The sequence below is a fragment of the Chroicocephalus ridibundus genome, chromosome 5 (genome assembly GCF_963924245.1).
Source record: "Chroicocephalus ridibundus chromosome 5, bChrRid1.1, whole genome shotgun sequence".
Classification (NCBI taxonomy): Eukaryota; Metazoa; Chordata; class Aves; order Charadriiformes; family Laridae; genus Chroicocephalus; species Chroicocephalus ridibundus.
The window spans coordinates 25,856,337-25,874,316 of record NC_086288.1 but is presented as its reverse complement, the minus strand read 5'-3'; the positions used below and the strand labels follow the sequence as shown (position 1 = coordinate 25,874,316).

The following is a 17,980-nucleotide window of genomic DNA, read 5'->3' as shown; positions in this document are numbered from 1 at the left end:
CACTGCTCAGGTGGTGCTGCTCAGCCCTTCTCTCAGCCGAGGCTCCCAAGACAATGCCATTTTGAGGTAGACACCTGTCCGCTGGCGACAAGCATGAGAGCATCAACTCATTTTAAGCCGTCCGAAATGAGGCTATCACATGGCAACATCCTTCAGTCACTACAAAACTTGCTTCCAAACTGAAATAGCTACCCAGAGGTGAAAAGCTCCGTATCACATTTCTAATCCCCATACCAGCTAGTCCTTTCTGCAATTTATTTTTTTTCTTTTATTATAATTCATGTGAATTTGCCCGATGAGCTTTGCTCCCTCGAAAACGTTTCCCAGATCACTTTATTTTGACTTTCATCTAGTGAGGATTTCTACAATGCATGTGAGGAATATTCTGCTGCTCATTATCTATTTGATAATGCATACTTCTTAAGAAAAAAGTCAGGTAAAAATTGGTATGATGTGGAGCTCTAGTGGTAGTGGGGAAGTAAAGCAGCACATAACACCAACTGTGAAACAGTAGATACTGACCTTTAGTATGAAAATAGTAAGCAAAAACATTATAACAGATGAATTTAAGCAAGGAGAAGGAAGAGGGTAAGAGCTTGGCATCAAAATCAACCATGTTTCAGGCTTACAGAATACATCTTTGCATACAACCTGACAAGCAACCCTCATTCTTAGTGCGCAAACTTGAATCTTGTAATTTATTGCAGTTAAGCAACAGAAAAAATAAGATCAACACTGTATGCTCACGTTAGCCTAAAAGGAAAAAGTTATATATAGTACAGCAGGAAACCAATGTTCCTTACCAAAACTAACTGGGAGTCGATTAATTCTGTGCGCTCTTTTAAAACAGTCCTAGTCAGATATATCGTCCTTTTCACACTAGCCATGATAACTCCTATACCAGCCAGTAAATCCCCAGCTCTCAGTTGTATCATCAGCAAAATACTCTACCAATCATTGGAGTCAGTTTAAAGACTGAGATTCAGTAGTCCTTTCAGACTGATGAGGCAGGAATTAAAACCTAAACCAGAGGAGCTCCTTCCTTATATACACACCACTACCACACATCCCATTGGCAAACATCATCGGCTTAAGTCTTGCTGACAGTCGATATTCCACCTGTAAAGGAGATGTTTTTTCAAACAGAGCGGCAGGATACATAAAGCAAACTGTGTGTCTAATGTGCTTCATCATGCAGAGGATGCTGGAGTTCCTACAGCACCCTGTGAAACACTGGCATTATTTTCTTGATTTTTAAGGTGCCATTGGAACTCAGGTACATATTGCAGGAGTGTATAAAGCTAAAACAATATTGCCAGTTATCAGACTGTCAAAAAGCAGCACAAAAAAGCACAGGAAACATTGCGGCATGTGTGTACAAACAACTCATCCCAGTACTAGGAGGCCCCATTTCCAAAGTCTAGCAACATCACTGGTTGCATAAACAGACACAGTTTTGAACCCTCAGTATGAAACCTGCAATCCCATCCTAGGGGAACTGCTTTCATCTACAACTACAGAAAAACAAGACTGAAAAGCTCTTGTGTTTATTACTGGTAACTTGCAACGGACTCTCCACCTTTGCAATACATGTTAGAAACCACTCAATATTTTTGCTTGGAACTTTTATTCTACTTCCCAAGGTAAGCACACAATCCCTTGATTCAGTACTACCCTATTTGAAACAGAATATTTTTTTTTTTCTTGCCAGAGTAGATCATTAATAAGTGTTATTGTTTGGAATCGCCCAGCCTAACATGGCGGGGGGGGGGGGGGGGGGGGGGGTTAACTAGCATTACTTCCAATCCAGTGCCACAGTGGAAACAGCTGATTCTGGGCTTTACACCTTTTCCACCCAAGGTAAAGCCGTTGATGGAAGAGGCAGCCCCTGGATCCGACTTATGTGTGTTTGAAAAAACACGGGATACCACCCCCCCCCCCCCCCGTTACGAGCCTCAGAGAGGAGATTGCCAAGCTGTGTGTGTTACCTGGTGGGCAGTTGCACTCTGGAGGCGCTTCTCTCGCAACTCGTATTTTTGCCAAGTGCTCGTAGGATTTCTGTGGGGGCGAGAGAAGCGGCGTGAGGGCACCGGGGGAGCTCACCCCGCGCGGCCGCGGACTGGGATTTACCGCTATTCCATGGGGTGCGCGGCCAGCGATCGCTTCCTCGCCTGGACTCGACCCAAGGTGTCTCACCGACTTCTCCGCCCCCCCACAACAACAAAAACAAGCCCGACGCCACCGGCTCTCTCCCACCTCCGCCGCAAAGCCCCCGCTCTCCCCCCCCCCAACCGTCCCCGCTTTTTATTTATCTTTTCCCCGAGATGGGGAAACGTCGGGACTGATGCTCGGCGGCAAGTCACGGATTGGGACCCCACGCCGGAGGGGTCCCATTGGGGTCCCCTGCCAGCCCCCCGCTCCCCAGACCGCTTCCTCCTCCCCCGGCACCGCCGCCCCCCCGGGGATGCGGGCTCGCTTTCCCCGCTTCTCTCCCGCCCGAGGAGCTGCTCCGGCCGCCCCCCGCCCCCATCGCCTCAGCCGGCCTCCCGTGCCCCCGCACACATCATCCCCCATCCCCGGCACACGCACAAGGCTGAGAGCGGCCACCCCCGTCCCGCACACCTGGGCGAGAAGTCGCTCCACTTTCTCCTGCATCATCGCGTTCAGCTGCTCCAGGGAAAAGCCGGGCAGCGGCGGCAGCGGGGCGGCGGCAGAGAAACCCCCTCGGGCGCCCTCGATGGCCGCGACCCTGGCCTGGAGGTCGCTGGTCCGCACCCCCAGGTAGACGCAGGAGGCGGCGGCGAGCGCTGAGAGGAGGGCGGCCAGCGCCGAGCCGCACCGCTCCCCGCCGCCGCAGCCGGGCTTCTCGCTGCCGGGCTTCCCGCTGCCATCCCGTCCTGCGGCTCCCCGGCTCTTCCCCGGCGCGCTTTTACACCCTTCAGCTGCGGCACCTTTGATTTCCTTTCCTCCGCCCCCCATGGAGGCAATTAGTTCGCAAACAGCGGCAACAAAAGAGGTAATAGCAATAAAGTACGAGAAAATCAACGACAAAAAAGCGAAATAATAATTTAAAAAAAAAATAAAATAAAATTTAAAACGCGATAAGTAGAAGAAAAGCCCGCAACCGGCTCCCACACTTTCCAGGGGAAGCGGCGGCGCCCGCCGGCCGGCAGCGGGTCGCGACTCAGCCCCGCAGCGGGGGGCGGCGAGGAGGGGGGTTGCGGGGGGGCAGCCAAAAGGCGGCAGCAAGGCTGGGTGCGGGGCGAGCCCCCCGCGGCTTCCACCCGCCCTTCGGAAGGAGCAGCGTGCTCTGCTACGGGTTTGCCACTTGTCAGAGAGGTTTTCAGGCGCGGGGCGGGAAGCGCCCCCCCCCTCTCCCAAACCCCCCCCTCCTCCGCCTCCCGCTCTCCTCCCCGCCGCCGGACTTGTTGCTCTCCCCCCCTCCTCCCCCGCACCTGCCCGCCGGCGCCCAGCAGCCGGGGAAGCCCGCAGGCGGCAGGAACCCCCCGCGCCGGCCGGGCGGCAGGCAGCAGGCAGGGCGCAGGCAGGAGGCGGCAAGAGGCAGGCAGCCCCCGCGCTGCCCCGCTGTCAGCCGCGCCGCCGGGCCCGCCCGCCGGCCCACCTCCCCGCCCTCATCAGCATAATGTATTCACCTAGGCGGTGGGCAATTAGACTAACAAATGGCGGTGGGGGAAGCAGCGCCCCGCGGGTTTTGAGGCGGGGGGAGCCAGCGGCCGCGGCCGGGAAAGGGGCTGCGAGGGGTGTCCGGCCCCGCCGGGGGAAGTTGTGGAGAACCGCGGTAATTTACGGCGGTTTGCGAGCGGGCTGTGGTGCCCACGGCGGGGCATAAAACACGGGGAGAGCTCTGCCGTGCCCGTCTTATTTTTAGAGCGCGGAGGAGAAACGCGTATAACTCCGCGTCCGGCTGCCGGAGCGGTGCGAGGGCTCGCTTCCAAAGGAGCGGCGCGCACTGACTCCCTGTTGCATGCAGTCGGTTTGATTTTACCTGATTTACTTTCTGTTTGTTTATTTGCCAAGTTGCTTCTTCGCTGTGGCATGCACACCAATCCGTTTTCCTTGCTCCCGGTTTGTAAGACTGGAAAAGAAGCAACAACATCCAAAAAACTGCAGGCGTGGCCTGCTGGAAAGCGTGTTTGTTCCTTTCCCCTCTGCCTCTTATCTTCCAAATGCTGCATTTACCTGTTGTAGTTTGGTTCTCATCTTGCCATTACCACAACGCATCTCCTATGTAGCACTTGGCGTGGCATTTCTTGTGAACCAGAGAAGCTTCTCAGAGCAGAACCAGCCTCTGAAGGAACACGTAGTTCACCCTGGTTGGCATTTACTCACATGAATCACAGAATGGTTTGGGTTGGAAGGGACCTTAAAGATCATTTACTCCAACCCCCCTGCCATGGGCAGGGACACCTCCCACTAGACCAGGCTGCCCAAAGCCCCATCCAACCTGGCCTTGAACACTTCCAGGGATGGGGCATCCACAACTTCTCTGGGCAACCTGTTCCAGTGTCTCACCACCCTCATAGTGAAACATTTCTTCCTGATATCTAAATCTACCTTCTTCCAGTTTGAAGCCATTACCCCTCGTCCTATCACTGCATGCCTTTGTAAAATGTCCCTCTCCAGCTTTCCTGTAGGCCCCCTTCAGATACTGGAAGGCTGTTATAACACGCCCCTGGAGCCTTCTCTTCTCCAGGCTGAACAACCCCAACTCTCTCAGCCTCTCCTCATAGGAGAGGTGCTCCAGCCTTCTGATCATCTTTGTGGCCCTCCTCTGAACTTGCTCCAACAGGTCCACGTCCTTCTTGTGCTGAGGACTCCAAAGCTGGACACAATACTGACAAGATATAAAGACTCGTGGGATGAAAAAAAGACTTGTCCAACTATGGTGCTTCTCAGATAAGACTGAGAGCGTTGGCTTACGAATAGGAATCAAGTTTCCTTATGGAGTCGTATTTGTGCAGTTTTATTACCTATTGTTTCCCAAGTATTCAAGCAATCACAACTGCCGTGAAGACACGGATCCAAAAAGCTTTGTGGGTTTCAGTGTAATTACTTAGATTTTGAATAAAGTGTACCAGAAGTTCATAGCTAGTAATTTATTCTTTGTAACTTGTCTTTCACTTTTCTAAAACAAAGTTTGGTGAATTCTAGTCAGGGAGAAGAAATCACGATGATATAGCCCTAGGCGATAGTTTCTTCACGATAAACAGTTAATAGTTGCAATGAACAAAAGTTTGCAAACAAATTGCCCCAAGCGACACATACCTCATGATCAGGACTTGTGAATAACAACTGCTCTTTTCAAAATAAGGACTTGCTCACAGACTATCTCTTGGCAATAAGAAGACGAAATGGTATTTGGAATTAATAATCTGACAGAAGAAAACAAATAATACCCACATGCTCTTATTTGGTGCATGGCATGGGCTCCCTGAGCCTGGTATGAGCAGTACCCAGGCTGCTTCGGAGCGGCTGCTGGGCCAGCAAGGCGCTGGGAGCCATCGGCGCCAGCTCCAGCGCTTAGCATTACCCCCTGCTGTTAGTAGCCAGTGCCATCACTCACCCCTGCTCGTGGTGACATCCAGCAAAGCAAAGCTGCAAACCCTCAGGATATGATTATCCTCTCCGGTTTATGCCAGGGGTTACTGAGGCACCGCCTGTGGCAGGATGGCTGCCCGCACCCCGCTGCTGCCAGTCCCATACTCGAGCGGGTGCTGCCTCCTCTAGGCTAGGGTGAAATTTCACCCGAGATCAGCTCTTTTTATTTCACTGCAGATATGGACCTCCCCTGGCTGCCTCAGTACCCCATAGAGGGCACAGACGACCGTGTACCCATATAACAATGTGACCTGGCTCCATGTTTTGCTTGGCCGAAAGATGCAATCTCTCTGTCCAAGCATCTTTCCTTCCCAGCATCATGCTCTCCACTTGTTTTGGACAAGGCGTATTCAAAATCAGAAATGAAATAGCCTGAGACGGGAAGTCCCTTGTTGCATTAGATTTATTGTAAAATTCACCAAATGAGCCAGATCACCATATTTCTGTGGGACACAATGCAAAGCTGCTTTCCTACTGGATAGCAAATCTCCTGCTAGATGTTTCTTATTCCAAAGAAGTGTAACAAGAAACCTTTATTTTTCTGTCTGGCACAAACAGAAAACTCTGCCGTACTAGAATCAAAGCCCAAACCTGGCAAGAACAACTTTAAAATGTCCAAGAAATTGTTTTCAGGCTTTTTTTTGCCCCCCCCCCTTTTTTTTTTTTTTTTTTTGCAATGGGTATCTATACCTCTACACACCTGGGAGAACTGTTAGCTCTGTCTGGTCTCACCTCTGAAAATAGACCAGGCTCACCCATTCCTTGTGCGTCTATCTCCTCACATGTATCCTCAGACAAAGGATGAAGATGATGAAGACATGATGAAGAAGCGTGAGAGGAGAAAGACCAGTACCAAGCCTTCCTGCTCGCTCCAGCTTAAAGCTACCTTTTTCTTTTTGCCGCAGCTTGGTTCTGGTAAAGATGTCATCTAGAAGTTTGTTAAAATGCTTAGAAATGACAGAATTTTATAATAAATCATCTCAGATAGCTTTATTTTAATGTGTTTTCACACAGAAATAGACACCAGAGGGGCTCTGAAGATGCAAATTAGCTCTGTCTTCTTCTTACAGAAAAACCATGGCGATTTTCCTGATGGAGGCATATTAATCCACCTCACAGCAAGGCTGGTCCAGAATAGACTAGGCTGGACTACGGAATCTGAGCAGCAAGCTAAATTAAACACAAATCTGGTTAAATCTAGCGCAGGAGTTGCTAGTGTAGGTGAAGAACATAACGCAGCTGGTTTCCCCGTTATGAAATTATCTGGTCGCGTCTGCCCGAATAGAGAGCGTTAAGCAGCTGTACCTCCCGTGTTCAGTTACTTGATACCATCAAGTGGACAACCGGCAGCTTTGCAGTATGCTTACCCCATCTAAACACAATAAACTGGAGAAAAAAAAACCACGTAGGACTCAGCTTTGCTGCTTTTGCTGGCTTTCTGCAAGCGGGAGGCAGAGCGAATCCAGCCCGGTGCCAGTGAGCCTGCTTCTTATTTTGCAGCCATGATGATGCCAGAGTCAAGAAGGCATCTACTTAGGATCATAGCTAAGATTGAAACCAGATTGCTGTAGCACTTTTGAGAATGCTGTCCATGCAATGAAAAAACCTCATTTTCTTTCTTTTTTTCCCCTCTCTCTTTTTTAGACACTATTTTTTACATTTTTTTTACTGGTGAAGATTTATAGGTTTTGAATTAGAGCGAGTAACTTGGTCTAAGGAGTCAAACTCCTACAACAGGAGTAAAACAGATGGCTGTTCACATGGGCGAACAGTAATTTAACTACTTGCAGGCAAGAACTGTATCTCAGATGTTGCTGGTCACACTTAAGGTGATATACCACGCAAGTTCAGGTTACAAAACACTTAAAATGCTTAAAATGCCTGTTTTGTGTCTGGTAGCTAGAATAAAGCAGCTTGAAATTAGAACTGTACCCCAGATATAATCGAGCTGGCTATTAACACATGCAGGTGGAGTATAAGAGACAGCAAATCTGCAGCGATTCAACTCGAACAGTAGCAAAAGACGAGGAGAATTTTAAATAGGGTCCACTGAAGTGCTCATGCACGCAGACCGGAGGCAGCCACGCTTCCCACCAGGAGGGGAGTGCTCTCACTTTGAAGATTCGAATCTCTTAAACGCCACGTTTCAGCAGACCTCGTGCAGGACCAGGCCAAAGGTATTGACACAAGATGCTACTGTTTGCATTTCATGGGTCTGTGTTTGAAGATGTGGATGGTGTTTGCAGATAACAATTTTCCACCAGACAGGACTAATGTCTGGAGTTCTTTCCATATTTTTATGTCTACAGTCGTATTCTGGCTGACCAATACACAATCCACTACTGGATTTCTTTACCAGATACAACATAAACTTGCGATTAGAATGACACAAAAACAGGTCAGCGAAAAATAAGTACTCATCTGCTGAGACGACGAGCCGCATTCAGTTTGTAAAATATTTTGCATACATGGTCAAGAAAGGCAGAGAATAAATACAAGTAGAAACTGGAGTGTGGGACTCTGTGTTGGAACTGAGGTGACACACACAAGGATAAAAGCTTGAATGGTTAACAATGGCCATGTGTGCTCCAAGACAGAGTTAAAACCTTCTCTTCCAAATGTTCCTGCTTTCAAATGGAGCTTATCTATTATTCATTATACATAGACTTGAATTCTGTGTGCATTCTACTGCTTCCTCCATTCCTCTTGCTTCTGCTCAGTTCAGCCTTTGAATTAGAGCGCATCTTGCACCCTAAATGACATTTTACTCAACTTTTGTATACTTACGGGGATAAAACAGAAGGTAGAACCAGAGTCCAGCACTCCTGTGACTTACCTCCCTTCTCAGGTCTGTGGCAGGCTGGGTAGTATGGTATTTCTCATTGAGCTGCTCATAATATCTGCCAAGATAGCACAGAATCACCAAAAAAAAAAAAAAACCCAGAAAACAACTTACTTCACTGTTTGGGGACAAAAACCTGGAAAAGCCTTTCATTTTCAAATATCCAAATTGATTGCCTTCTGTCACTTTAAATTTCATATAAGCACATTAAAGTACAGTATACATGATGCAGTACATTAATATACTTAGCAGATGGATAACACTTGCTTGTGATTTAATACTTAGATATACTCGTTTCACATCTACTGTACAAACACTTCATATATTTGAATCTTTAAGTCAGACTTATCTGCAGACTAGAGGCAATTGAGTCACATGAGCATAGGATTTAGTTTATTAGTTCCATAACCTTACTGGTATTTTGGCAAACCTGATAATAAAAAAAAAAAAAATATATAAAAAACCCCTTGCATCTGGATTTTAATATATTTCACAGGATTTCCTTTTTCAACATGATGAAACCAGCTCTCCTAGACCTACAAACTGACTGATTCAAGACAAAATTCAGACCTTGCATGTTATTCTTTACTAAAATTCACAAGCGTTTTTCATGTGAATGTATTACAAAACACTTCATAACAGATAAACCAACTATCCTACATTTGTCATAGCTTCAAATACTTGCTTTAAGATGCAGTCGCCGCTTGGGAAGACCTGGCAAGAATTTTCCAGAATGAAGAACCATAATCAGAAATGGGACGAGGAGACCAGGTTTCAGAACCTCAGACTGAAAAAAAAAGGCATCCTTGCCCTGGCTCCAGGCCAACAAATAACCCTTGGTTCCCTTGGTTTGTTTATTTGTATATGGATGAACACCACTGGAATTCATGGGTCCTGGCAAAAGGCTGGGAGGACAAGGTTCAGATGAAGAGTTTCTGAGCCTGCAAAGTCCTGCATTAACATGTAACTTCGCTCACGTGAGTAGTCCAAATCAATAGGATTAGTCATGGAAGTAAACTTTCACATGTGCTGGAGTATTTGGGGGATGTAAAAATGACAAGATGAGGGTCAAGATGTAGGATCCAGCACAAAAAGCTAATTATACAACAGGGAGATTTCCTACATCTTTTCAATTCCAAATTTCTGGTTGCTTTTTTCCTACCTTTTTCACGGGAGGTCATTACGAAATAATTTCTGCATGCAGAAACAGTTACTTTTAAGAAGTGATTTTCCCTGCTTACTGCAGGGGGGTTGGACTAGATGACCTTTAAAGGTCCCCTCCGACCCGACACATTCTGTGATTCTATGGTTCTATTTTATGTTTCAAGAAATTATTACAATAAAGAGTATACTCCTGAGAGATCACACTGCAAACCATCTCTGAAAAAGGCAACAGTAACTCTGCGGATATTTTTATGCCCTAACACAAAGACAACGTTACCAGAAATGTAAAGGTGGAGAGCACAGGACAGCGACAGCCACAGAATCATAGAATCATTATAATGCAGGTAAACTAACATTTCTAAAAGCGCTGTCAATTATTTATATCCTTAAAGTGGGCTGAACCTTCTGAAACCTACAGATGTTGTGGGTCAAAGACAAAAAAGATTATCATGGGACAAACAATTAGGAATCAGAAGAGGCAGCAGACGGAAGGAAGATGATTTCATTACCAAATTAAAAGGAAGGAGCCAGGAAGCAAGCACAAGAAAAATCGCTGTATGGGTTTTAAGAGGGTGAGAGAGTTAGTTGCCGCAGGAATTCTTCCCTTGGTTCAGTGGACGGTGTCCTCCAACTGACTTAAAGATAGATAAAGTCTGGTGATTTTTTTTTTTTTTTCCTAATTTGGAATGAGTATATTCCAAGCAATTCTTCTGGAATAAAATATATTCTTACAATCACTGCGTATTTGAGTATCAGTGCTTTGTTATAAACTGGCCTCCACAGCTCTGTTCAGGGCCACGTTCCTCTCTCTGTTTAACTAAATTACTATGATGATATCAAGAGAATATCTTTATCAGGATCTCCAGTACCCGCGGTTATCTTCAGTTTCCCTTCTTGATGTTATTAGTGGTTCCTCTTGAGGTTTCTATTTTATGTCGCTAGGTCTGAAGAAGGCAGCGGTGGGCTCTGAAGATTTGTCTTTTCCAATCAGTCGTTGAATCTCTCATTACTACAGCGAGGTCTGGGCACGGGTGTCTACGGGCTCACTACCACCTCCCCAGTCAGTCACATCGCAGGGAAAATGTGTCACATCGTTCAGCAGGGTGTGAAAAAAGTCAGTAGTCTGAGCACGAGTGCCCTGTCATAACTCTCAAAGCTGTTGTATCTTGAAAGGAAAACCTGAGAACTAATTCAATTTCAGATTTGGTTTCTTACGTTCTAGAATTCAATGATGTTGATATAAATCAAATGTATTTCTTATTTTAGTAGTGGACGATAGATCTCAAACAAATTTATCTTACTCTTCTGAAGACAATCAGAATTCATCCAGATTCAGAATAAAATACAAAAATTTGAGATCAAGCCTGGATTCAACAGAAATTCCAATTTTATTATTTCTTGCCTTTTTTTCTATGCTAGTTCCTAATTTGACTCTCTCTATCAATGATGGTCCCTTCCCCAGTTTTTCAAGTACAGTTTCAAAATGCTGTGCCATTAGCAGCTGGAGACTTTAATCCACTTTTGAAGGACATGAACAAATTTTTCTGGGAAGTTGTTGCTTGTTCATACAAATTTTCCCAAGAAAAATCTCTCCTTCCCAATCATGCTCAGATCAGGTATGTATAGGAATTCCTTTACCGGCAAGATAAAAATGCCCAACTACATCACACCCCAGCCAGGAAAAAAAAAAGGCGGGGGGGGGCGGGAACGGACCAACCATCAAACCCTACTCTAAAAGGCTTATCTGCATCTGCAAAATAACCAGTTCATTTCTCTGGATCAGAACAAAGTAAATTTTAAGCTGCCTGTAAGTCCATGACAAGACCTACCAAACAGAGTTACTATCAGGTGCAAAAAGAAGTTTGTACTACAGATTTAACTTCTTTCTCTGATGTTTTGAGAAGACACCTTGGTTGTCTCAGACCTTTTATCCCCACCAAACTGCCAGCTGTCAGATCACCCACTCCCTTTCTCCTGGCAATGGCCTTGGATCTGTCGTGTGCTGCAGGGGGAAGCACGTGAAGATGGCCGGCAGGCTTTCCAGAGCTCCTGCCTTTGTGACTCTCTAGGCTTCTCTTTCTCTCTCTACAGAGGTAAAAAGACCAATTCCTTGAAGGCTGCACAATTGTAAAAGCTTTGAAAGGCCGCTTTATAGGGCATGGGATGGCAAGCCATTGAGGCTGATTCCATAAAACCCAAAAAATAGACGTTAAATGTCTCTTTCAGATGTCTCTCCATCTATGAAGAGCGCTGTAACCTCTTCCATGTGAAATTCTCAGGGAAGGAGAATGAGATAAGATACCTGTGATATCTGGGCAAAAATTAAGTTGTTATCATTAAAACGATGGAACTAAGGTGTTACTGAGCACAGCCTCTGGAGAGTCCTAGAGCTGAAAAAGTAAGCTGGCAGTCAGAGAAGCATCTGAAACCCAATCATAAACATTTAGGACATTTTTTCCTTGCCACCAGTAAGGAGATAAAGGACTCCAGCCCAGAGATATTATCATCTAAAGAATCCATAGATCTCCTGTAGATTTCACAAGTATTCACGTGAATAAGCATAATAAAATAGCCCGGCTGCTTGGGATTACAGGTCCCAGCCCTGTGTCTGCATCATCTCAACTCTGTCAGGCCTCCAGCTGCCAGAGACTTTACTGCATCTTTCAGGGGCACAGATTCTTCAAATTACTGTCATAGACTTCTTGTAGCTGTCATATTCTTTACACTACTTGTATTATTTTTGCACCAAAGGTAAAGTCAAGCTGTTTTCTTTTCCCTATTTGCCATGCCTGTAAGAAAATTTAAGTCTTTGATGGTGATGCTGGCTATGGAGGTCTAACCCAGTGAGTACTGACTTATGGGAGAAAGGGACCACGAGGTAACTTCTTAATTTCTCATCCTCCGTATCAGCCACGAGCCGTAGTCCTGGATCTCTTCTGCAGGGCTTTCATTTTCCATAGCCCTGCTATGCTGCTTCTTCACCTGGAGCTCTCCACATGTATGCTTCCCAGAAAATTGCACTATATCTGCTCAGAAATCAACACAGCCTTTTCTGTTCCTTTATCTTTCCAAGATTGCACTGTCAAAAACAGCCAGCTGACGGTTACGTGTGTTAAATGCTCTCTCTGCCTGCGTCCCTCAGGGAGTTGGCAGAGATGCTGTCTTTATAGGTGAGCGGGAATATATCAGCAAGCGGTCATACAGGATCACCAGCAAGCGTCAGTAACGCTGTGAGCTGACAGAGGAGGAATCTGGGGCAGAAGGGTAGCCCTGTGTTAACATTGCAGAAAGCAGTAACGGTTGGAGGGAAACATGAAGAAAGGGAATCTATTGTGGCCTTTTATCGTTGAGAGCGATGCTCTTAAAGGCTCTTTCCTGATGGAGCAGGAGTAGGACTGAGAGAAGGGAACGGACAGGCTTTGATGGTGGGGGATAATAGCACTGTGGATGAAAAAGCAGAAGGGCAGAAAAGACCTATCAACGGTGACAGAAAACGCTTTGTATTTATATATACAGGGACTGGGAGGAGATACAGGAACTTCCAAGCTTGTGTTTTGCCAGCTAGCTGGGGACAGGATGAAGCCCATCTTATATGGGCTTGACAGATCTCAAGATCAAGAAGGTGGCTTCTTCATGTGGCAAGGCTGCCCTGTGCACAGTGCTGGGAATGCCTTGTAGCAAGAAAGCGCACGATGGATTTAAGGAAGACTGTTTTTCCAGCTGAGAGTTTTGTTCTGGGTTAGTTAAAACCTCTAAAAACGTATCTTTCTGATGTTTCTGGTTAAGGACGGCTCGGGTCTAAAATTAAAACAGTCCCCGTGTTAGAGGGACAGAAACAGACCCCAGCGGGCTTTGGGAACAGCATTCCCCTGGTGGGGCAGGAAAGGGAATATGTTTGATCGCTGCAGCTGAAGTATTTTCTGCTTGATGTGGAAGGCCAGGTGGGTCAGCAGAGATGCGGAGTTTGCTCTCCTGGATGAAACAAAGAGAGGAAAAAAGGCTTGGGGAGAAGTCCTCTCCCATGGTACGTACTCATAAGTCTGCCTTCTGACACATACCTACCCAACATCAGCGCTCCAGTCTTTTTTGCCTGACATCATATTTAGATAAACTATCCTCCTGAAACAGCAGGATGATTTGTGTATAGCTCTTCGCTGTTACTGAATGTGGACTTCTACCCATTTAAGAAACCCTGTGCTCTTAATTTTCTCTTTCGTCTTGCCCTGGAAGATAATTTGGTTCTACTGTGTTTTCCTGTACTTTTCTGTCCTCTGCGATTGTAAGTGTTTGAGACTTATTAAATATAAAAGCTCTTTGATATCAGCTGGAGCACAGCTGAGGATTAAGCCTGCCCCTCAATGCTCTGCCTGCTGCTGTCGTGTGTAAATCCTACATAGGAATCACTCCCTTCCACAGACATCAGCCGTAGCCTGCATGAAACATAGCAGATGCTCCACAAAACAGATCCGAAAGGAAGTGAAGATACCTTTTCCAATGAACTTTGAGATGAATATAAAGACTGGCATTGGAGCAGCCCCCCTCAGGAAGCCAGCAAATAGGCATCTATAACTCACTCACCTATAAAATGCCTCCTGGAATCTGTAATGGGTGTGAGCAAGCGCCTGTCAGCTTTTTGCCACATGGGAAAAGATGGGATGGGCAGCGCGCTCAGAGGCAGTGCTGCCAGGCTGGCGTGCTGCGCTGCTCGGCGGTGGCTCATCGCAGCCAGCCGGGAAATGCCCCATCCGGGCACCGAGCTTGGCCGACCCCGGCTCAACCAAAGAAATCTCACAGCGTCGCAGGCCTAGGCGTTATGACTGCAGGCAACAATACATTAATCTCTAGACTGTAAGGAATACTTTAAAGTTACCAAGACCAAAGCAAACTGGTGGTATTGGTCATCAAAAGGGTAATGAAATTTGGCGGTAAGGTGGAAATCTACTTTTTTTCTGGCAACGCTTAAATATTTTGCTGCCAAGGCTTCATCAGCTGTACATTACGTTTTAGTTATTTGAGTCTCCATTAACATGTCTGTTCTGGAACTAATTTTTAGGTGGTTTACCCACAGGAACACCAGCCCATATGCTTAAAATAAAATGGGGGAGAGTATATATATATATACACACACACACATACATATACACACATACACGTAGAAAGATGGAATATAATATTTTTTTTTTGCAAGTGATAGCATGCCTGTATATGATTACAATGTGTAAAAAATACTCCAAAGCCCTGTCCTCAATCCCTGTTTATAGGAAAAGTCCCATACACTTACAAAAGAGTGAAGAGTTCTGAAACCAATACCATAAATCTGCTGTAAAACTTCATGAACTCCAGCCATGATGTAAAGCTTCCCGGACCGATGGGAGAGCCTGAGGGTCTTTGCAGCCTCCTGGTTAGGTAGGTGCGCTGCAGGCCAGCCGCTCCTCAGCACTCGCCATGACCAAACTCCTGCTCTGTTTCTCAGGGGAGCTGCACGCTGCCTTCGCAATTTCATCTGGTGGCTGGTTTGTTTGGGCTTTGGTTTTTTCCGCTAGATGCTGCTTTGAAAAGAGAGATTGACAAAGAAATGCAGATAAGCCGTGGGCAGGTTTACTGCTGTAGCCCTCCCGCTGCTGCCACTTGTACCCTTGCGAATCAGTGCGCGCTGGAGCAATCAGCTTTTCAGAGGCGTCTGCCAGAGCATCGCTTCTTCCAGATTTGAGGCTAAAGTGCATTGATTTGTTGCAGTCAGGAGATGGCACCCATCAAAATAAATCACCCTCTGTGTTTACAGCCCACCTTTGTTGTTTCTTCCTGTGGCTCCTGTGATCCACCACCACCACCACCACCATCCCTGCCCAGTTAAAGCCTGTCTCATCGTCCCCTTAGTTCAGAGACAGCATGCTTCTCTCCAGCAGAGCTTGTCCCCTTTCCGACTGCCACCCCATCCTGGCTCTGCAGGTTTCTTCAGAGCTCTACTGCCAAATATCCATTAAAGACTGACCTGCTACGTCTTCCTAAACGCTTCCAGCAGAATCATAGCTCAGTACCAATGTTTGCAATGCTGTCTCTTGAGGTACTTTGTTTGTGGCTTTATGAAAAAGGATGCAAGGAGGTGTATTTCATCATAGGATTTATCACATGGCATAGCAGAAAGAGGAAGGAACGCTCATTACGGTAATGAGCTGCTGAAAATACATATATCTTTGCAGTCATCTGCTGGCTGAAGCGAGCAGTAGCTCTTTATTATGGGCTACGTAGCTTATGCCATTACAACAGGTCAGTGAGATCTACTAGAGATAAGGAAGCTACCTGAGTTTAGGGTATGGCTCCCACATCAGCTATCTCTTCGTTTTCTCTGGATTTTTGGTCTTATTTTGTTTTCCCAATGGCTCATTCTGTGCATCTGTACTCTGCATTTTTTTCAGAACTTACGTAACTTGTTTTGGCTACCTCTTGTGCTGCTCTGAATTTTGTAGGATCCTATTTAAGCCCACAAAGGTCACTGTTCTTTCCCCATGAGCTGTGTATTCAAGTCCCATTAATATTAAATAGGATTTCAGGGAATACATTGAGGGAGAATAAGCCTCTTAAACACCTCTTTTACCATACCTATTTTATTTCTTTGGCATTTCTCACCTCTTGAAGCTATTTTCTTATTTCCCTGTCTATACAAGTGTAGACCACATCTTGCCCGTCTAACAAGACTCCCTCCCTTCCCCTGTTGAGGACTCTCAAGGAAGCCAGGCACGCGTCTCTCTGCACCGTTTTCCTTTTCGCTTCCATTTAAGAGACACAGTTTGCTTCCTCTCTAAACCCATTTCCATTCAGAGACCAAAACGACTTCTCTGTTTTGCCCTGAAAAGGAGCATGTACTTGCCTGAAGCCATACGATGTTCTAAGACTAACATAAAGACTCATAAAGACTCGTCCTTTGAGCTCTAAAAATACAAACCTTTTTTTACAGTATCTTTCATCCTTAAGTACTTCACAAGTTACGACTGTAGCACTGACCGAGGAGTGCTGCGGGTTGTAGGGTCGGGCAGCCCTGCTGCAGCAGGTGGATTCATGCGGGTCCATTTTGGTTAAAGGAAGGGCTTTCACATGAAGTTCAGTCTCAGTCCACAGGCAGCGCCGCTGACTTGTGGCAACCATTGTGGTGGACAGAATTAGGAGTTAATACCCAGCTTCATGTGCTATTTCCCTCGTGAAATGATGGCCTGAGAAAGCAAGTGCCATTTCTACACGTCTCCAAAATAATAAACAGCATTTCTGTACTCAGATGAACCATTTAGCTACAGTCTTTGATCCAACTGTTTTTCCATCATCCAACAATGAATTGTTAAATGAGTTGAAAATCTGTTCTGAGCTAAAGATGTCTTTTCTGTAGTACTAATTGCTAACAAAGTGAAACAGAATATCAAAACGGAGGAGAATACAAGGTCACTTGCATGCAGTTTAGTTAAAAAAAAATCCGGGGATATATTAGCCATATCTTAGAAATCTTAGAATGAAGGCATTTAACACTTGAGATTTTGAAGGTGTTGCAATTTATCATATATGACTTCTGCTTTAATTGCCTGTAAATGGCTTCCAAAGATGACTGTATGACTTCATAGTTGATGGTTACCTGGTTAGTATACTGGTCACAATTTTTAGCTTTGGGTGATGATTTCAAGGTGTCTCTGGCTTAGTCATTACCATTTTTGCAATGATTGTTAGTTAATCTTGCCTATCTTGAGTGCCTGTGATATGAATCTGTAATTGTACGGGGCCAATTAACCTTTATTTGCCAGGTGAGGGAGGTAGCTGATAGTGTAATGAAGGAGCACTTAAAGAGAGTATCGTTCCATCTGGAAAACTTACAGCAGGAGAGGGGGAGAGAGAACAAGGGCCCTATCATGCAAGGTAGCTCTTAAAAGGTGCGCATAATAAAGGGGCTGTGTGAGCCCTACACAGGCACTCCAGTAATAGCTCCTGTGTTAAGGGGAAAGTTACCATATTACTGTTTGCTTTTTACTCTCCCCCCCCGCTTCCCCATCCCTGTTAACAGTGGCCTTGTGAGCAGCACAAAGAGCGAGCTTTGGCTTGCATTCACTTTGAAACCGCCACAGCTGGTTGCTGCAGGGCTGCCCCCGGCTGTTTGTGCTGCTGGAGGCGGCTCCCATGCAGCAAACGGGGCACGGCAGCGCCCGTGCCCCTCAGCCCATGCACCTCAGCTGCTCGCATGTGCGGAAAACTGAAGGTAGAAGTAGCTTTCTGAGCCATCACCATGATGCCAACACGCTGGCTTGTTCCCTGGCCTCTGCTATTCTTCCTGAAGTCAAAGATAACCTACTCATCGATGCCACAGTCTTCCTCTCCAGG

The 17,980-nt window shown here is 46.1% G+C and overlaps 1 protein-coding gene across 1 annotated transcript in view; it reads right to left on the bottom strand.

Annotated features, from left to right (window-relative positions):
• COL25A1 (collagen type XXV alpha 1 chain) overlaps positions 1-3,241 on the bottom strand; it is a 323,508-nt gene extending 320,267 nt beyond the window's left edge. The window contains exons 1-2 of the mRNA XM_063336217.1: positions 2,623-3,241; positions 1,989-2,058 (exon numbers count right to left, since the gene is read on the bottom strand). Of these exons, the coding sequence (XP_063192287.1) occupies positions 1,989-2,058; positions 2,623-2,979 (427 nt within the window). The 5' untranslated portion in view covers positions 2,980-3,241. The remainder of the gene's footprint in view (positions 1-1,988; positions 2,059-2,622) is intronic.
• Between the last annotated feature and the right edge of the window lie 14,739 nt (positions 3,242-17,980).